General features: G+C 54.2%; 1 protein-coding gene across 1 annotated transcript in view; it reads left to right on the top strand.

Annotated features, from left to right (window-relative positions):
* Positions 1-81: 81 nt before the first annotated feature.
* FAM78A (family with sequence similarity 78, member A) overlaps positions 82-5,346 on the top strand; it is a 24,071-nt gene continuing 18,806 nt past the window's right edge. The window contains exon 1 of the mRNA XM_011971140.1: positions 82-792. Within this exon, the coding sequence (XP_011826530.1) occupies positions 470-792 (323 nt within the window). The 5' untranslated portion in view covers positions 82-469. The remainder of the gene's footprint in view (positions 793-5,346) is intronic.

The raw sequence follows: 5,346 nt of genomic DNA on the forward strand, positions 1-5,346 counted from the left end.
CGGGTGCGGGGCCCGGAGGGAGCGCGTGCGGAAGGCCGGAGGGCAGGAAGTCAGGCTTCTGCAGCGAGGGTGGCGCGACCGCACGGGGACGGAGCCTTCCTTATTTATGAGTCTGCCGGCGCTCGCCTGCTTCCTCCGAAGACTTGAGGGAGAGTCTGCGAGCTGCCGTCCCCGCGTATGAGGCACAGAAGGGCCGGATGTCAGAACGACATAATTATTCATTAAACTACAAACTTTTCTTTTTTTAACCCAAAGAATATCGGTGATTTTTGTCCTCTGCGAGGAGAAGAAGAGCGAGCCCAGGGCTCGTGAAATGCAGCAGAATCCTTATTTATAAACAGGCCGAGGTAGTGATATATGCGACCCCCCCTCTACTCAGTGACTTTTCTATCCTATGGATATCGGTCTTGAGAGTTGAGATTGGAGAGCAGCGCCGTCTGCACTGGGTCCTGCAGCCTCCGTCCTTTCAATGCCTGGTTTTCTCTGTGACTGCTGGCCTTCCCTGGAGATCAGAGCGCTCCTGTGTGCCATGGGCTGTATTCAGAGCATCGGAGGTAAAGCCAGAGTCTTCCGGGAAGGGATCACGGTGATTGATGTGAAAGCCTCCATCGACCCCGTCCCCACCAGCATCGATGAGTCCTCCAGCGTGGTGCTCCGCTACCGGACACCCCACTTCCGGGCCTCGGCCCAGGTGGTCATGCCTCCCATCCCCAAGAAGGAGACTTGGATAGTTGGCTGGATCCAGGCGTGCAGCCACATGGAGTTCTACAACCAGTACGGCGAGCAGGGCATGTGAGTACGGCGGAGAGCCAGCTCTGGGAACTGCTGGGGATGGCCGAGCTTGGAGGCCTGGTGAGGGGCGGCCCATAGTGGGGAAGGTGGAGATACCATGGAGACAGGACCCAGGCCAGAGAGAAGCTTTAGGCAGGTATGCAGGTGGCCTCCTTGGCCCGGTGTCTCCCTGAAGAGTTTCCCTGTGGATCTAGATTGGAGTCACAGTTCTGCACCCTACCCTGCCACGGTTTCCCAGGGGTTCCTGTCTCCTTCCTTGCAAGATGCCGAGAAAGCAGAGGAACATTACTCCCAGTGTTTCCTGGCAGAGCAAGCGTGCCGTCCGCCTGAGGAGTGTTAGTGCCATCAGGGGTCACCAGAGAGGCTGGAGGGCTGCCCTCCAGGCCTCTGGCCCTGTGGGGGCCCATGGCAGACACTCAGGCACTCTGCAACTCCCAGACGGGTGTGTTCAGGGCTTTGCGACTGGGCCTCAATTATCTCTCTGGCTTATACCAGTGCGTGCGAGGACCTGGGGGAGTGCTTCGCTATTCCAAACGGCACTGTGTTTGAGAGCACAGTTAGTTTTAGAAGCCCGATTTCTTCACAGAGTAGCGCTTTCTGTCTCCAAGGCAGAAGGCCACTCTACGCAGGCAAGTCCAGTGTTCCCCTGGGGAGGCCCTAACAGCAACAGCAAAGAGGAACCTCTCCTGCAGCCCCGAAGCCCCGTCTCCAGAGTGTGCCTAGGGTATTGGGGGTCCCGGTGAGGACCCTGGGGCCCTGGGGCTCCTTTCCTGGCCTGCTTCCTGACCCCAGAGAAGGCCGTCCCCAGGGTGGAAAGAGCTGCATTTAGGCAGAGGTGGGAGAGTGACTTCACCTGAAGGTTCACCCTAAGACAGTGGTGGTGAAAATAGCTGTTTCTGAGCATGAGGAGGACTAGGCAGGCCCTGGTGGGTAGCCCACCCATGCGGCCCCCTGACTGGCCGCGGACACTCCCAGAGCCCCTCTCAGCGTCTACCCTGTGCAGCTTCACTTCCCTGTTTTGCAAGTGGGGAAAAGAGAATTTCCCCAGGAGTTGGAACTTATCACAGATTTAAGAACCCCGTGGGCCACCTGTAAATGAGAGGGGTGGAGGATGGCGGGACACCAAGTCTGGTGGCTTCTCTACTTAATGACTCCAAAGTTCTAAAGGAAACATGAGGATCACAGTAACCCTTAAATCCAGCGTGTGACTGTGACCATCCCAAAGAGGTGCATGGGGAGCACATGCAGAGGCTCTCACCGGCCGTCTCCACCAGCCTGGTATCTGTGCCAAGCCTTTTGCGTCTCAAGAGCAGCTAGTAATCCAGTTCAGGCCGGGGGCTGCCTTTCTATTCTAAGCAGGGAAACATGATTCTTAGTTATGCAGTGAGGACCTTTTCTAAGAACCCTTAAGCCCATAAACCTCCTGGGGCTTTGAAGGCATCCCGGACAGTTGTAGAAACAAAAGTCTTCCTCGCGGTTTTGGGCTAAGCCTGGTTGATTCCCTAGAAGGGGTTGGGAAGCGAGTGTCGTCTTCTGAACTTGGAAAGACTTGAGCACTCGTCGGGACTGTATTCTAATGAGGTTGGTGCAACGTGTGCTGGGGAGGCCACAGGCCTGACCCAAGGTACAGACTCCAAGCCTCAGCTTCCCCTTCTGTGCACCCGGGCTTCCGATGTCTTGACTAAGACTGGTTCTCCATCTGGTGACCCTGAGTAGGTGAGGGTGATGTGGCTGGAGCCAGGCCTGAGACTGGGAACTGAGGCAGGTTTGCCCTCCCTGTGCTAGTCCTCACTTCCTGGTTGGAAGAGCCTCATGACTTCTTAGGCAGATGTGGGCGGGAGGCCAGGCTCTGCCACTTCCCAGGATGTGACCCTCGGCAAGTCCCTTTACTGCTCTGAGCCTCAGTTTACACATCTGCAAAATGGGGCTGGCGATAACCCCTTCCCCATGGCTTCTTGTGAGAATCACTCAAGCCAACCAAATTTGCCATGCAGTCAGCCCTGCGCCAAGTTCGTGGTGAATCCTCACCGCAGGCAGTAATGGGATGGGGATCGTCCTTAGCAGTGTTGTCACCGTTACTGTTATTCTATCAGACGTGAGTGGCTAAAACTGCAGAATTAGGACAGATGTCAGCCACACTGTGTAGTGAATCTTCTCCCCAGGCTGAGTCTTTGTCACGTAGGGCCCACTTCCTGAGTGTAAAACTTTTTAAAGCAGTGTAAGGCATGAACAGCTTGCGTTTTAAAGTGGCTCCAGGCCATTTTCCTTGCTCTCCCTCTGCCCCTGACGTTTCTCTTTGCTCCCTCTCGTTCTCGGGACTCCTCTTTCGCTGCAGGGAGCCTCTGTGTCCCACCCAGCTCATTCTCCCTGGGTGCACTGGCTGTGTCATCCCAGTTGGGATACACAGGGACCAGCCCCAGGGACAGGATGCAGTCGGAGGCTCCCTGGGAGGGGTGGCTTGGAGCAGTTGGGCAGAAGGGTCCACGTGTCCTGGCTCCTAAGGCCTTGGCCAGGCAGCCCCCGGACTTCCATTCCGTGTCTGTCCATGAGGGTGAGAACTTCTCGTAGGCTGCTGTGAGGATTCAGCGAGAGGCCAGTATGGGTGGCTGTCCTGTAGCTGAGACGTAGAGGAGGAGGCTGCCGAGTACTTATTAGTAATCAACAGAATCAGCCTAATGGGCTGAGTGGCCAAAGAAGAGAGTCCCTTGAAGGGCTCATGGAGAAGGCCAGGATGTGGCCTTACTTTAGCTCCTTGCTGAATGGAAATAGAAGCATTTAGGTGGGATTTAGTTATTTTTTTTTTAATTTTAATTTTTATTTATTTATTTATTTTTTGAGACAGTCTTATTCTTGTCCCCCAGGCTGGAATGCAGTGGTGCCAATCTTGGCTCACTGCAACCTCTGCCTCCCGGGTTCAAGTGATTCTCTTGCTCCAGCTTCCAGAGTAGCTGGGATTACAAGCACACACCATCATGCCCAGCTAATTTTTATGTTTTTAGTAGAGACGGGGTTTCCCCATGTTGGCCAGGATGGTCTCGAACTCCTGACCTCGGGTGATCTGCCTGCCTCAGCTCCCAAAGGGCTGGGATTACAGGCGTGAGCCTTAGGTGGGATTTAAAACCCCCTTCCTGTCTCCCCTGCCCCAGGCCTTCCATTTTCCAAGTTTTTAAGCCTTGTGGCATGAAGGAAAGGGAACAGTGGTTGGGGTGACCAGGAACCCCAACCGGCCCAGAATTGTCCCTCTGCTCTGCCTGGCCCAGGATCAGGTAATTCTTTGTGCTGGTGGGGGATGTCCTGTGCATGGGTAGGGGGCTGAGCAGCATCCCTGGCCTCTACCCACTGCATGCCAGGAGCACATCCCCGCAAGCTGTGACAGTCAGTAATGTCCCCAGGGAGGGCCCGATGTCCCCAGGAGGGGCTATGAAATCACACCTAGTGGAGGACCGCTGGACTTGACCCAGACAATTCACATCCTTAAAATGAAACCCAGGCCCTGTGCTTTAGTGGCCCGGGGAAGGGACAGCCACGTAACGAGAGCTAGGTTAGGGCTTTCATTCTTTACAAATGGACTTGTATCCAAAATGTTAATTCCAGATACGTAACCGAAATCCGTCATACCCCCAAACGTTATCCCTGCTTAAAATTAATCCCTAAACCAGGAGGATCACTTTTTAGAATGACATTCTGGGTTTGAAACATTTGAAATGGAACAATTAAAAAAAACAAAACAAAACAACAACAAAAAAAACACACACCATCTCAATAATACCCTGACTTTTACAGACAGAGCTGGAAAAGAGTGAGTTTCTCTGTGCCAGCATGAGAGGATTCTATATGGCTTTGGGTCCAACCCACATCGCTTTAAAAGCCAACCCCCCCCCCTCTCCAAATTGTTGGAGACACCTGCCTCCACAGCCCGGCCCCCGCAATTCCTCAACTGCCACCTGTCAGCTGGCACAGAGTCTTCTAAGTGACAAGTCACAATTTCTCGCCTGTGTGGGAGAAGTTCCACGTTGTCCCTGGTTTGCCCTTCTCTGGAGCCCCCTGGGAACCTGGCCCACAGCCACGCCCATGGCCAAGGCCAAGGCCAGGGGCAGTTTATGGCTCTGGAGTCTGCCAAAGGGCAGACTGGGTGGGGAGGAGGGGGAGCAGCTCAGATGGAAAGGGTTTCTTTGGGTTGATGGGGACACTGCTCCATGCCCATGTGTAGCAAGGTGTGAACCCCAGCTCCCAACCCTTGGGCCAGCCTCTTAACCTTTCCAAGCCTCACTGTTCCTGTCTATGAAATGGGAATATGAGTTCTCCCTCATAGGGTTGTGATGATAAGAGCTTAACCCAGCACCTCAATATATGGTAGCCATCCATACCACAGCTATGAATCATGATACTGACAATGTCTTACTCATTATGCGGTGCCTGTCAAAGTCAGCGGAAAGGTGGCTGTCTTGTTGCTGTTGTTACATTATCCCTTCTCCTGGGTTTCAGATACCTGTCTATAGCATGAATGCTGTCACTGTGTTACGAAAGGCCAGTGGGGCCGGGCGCGGTGGCTCA

Source organism: Mandrillus leucophaeus, unplaced genomic scaffold, assembly GCF_000951045.1.
Source record: "Mandrillus leucophaeus isolate KB7577 unplaced genomic scaffold, Mleu.le_1.0 Scaffold99, whole genome shotgun sequence".
Classification (NCBI taxonomy): domain Eukaryota; kingdom Metazoa; phylum Chordata; class Mammalia; order Primates; family Cercopithecidae; genus Mandrillus; species Mandrillus leucophaeus.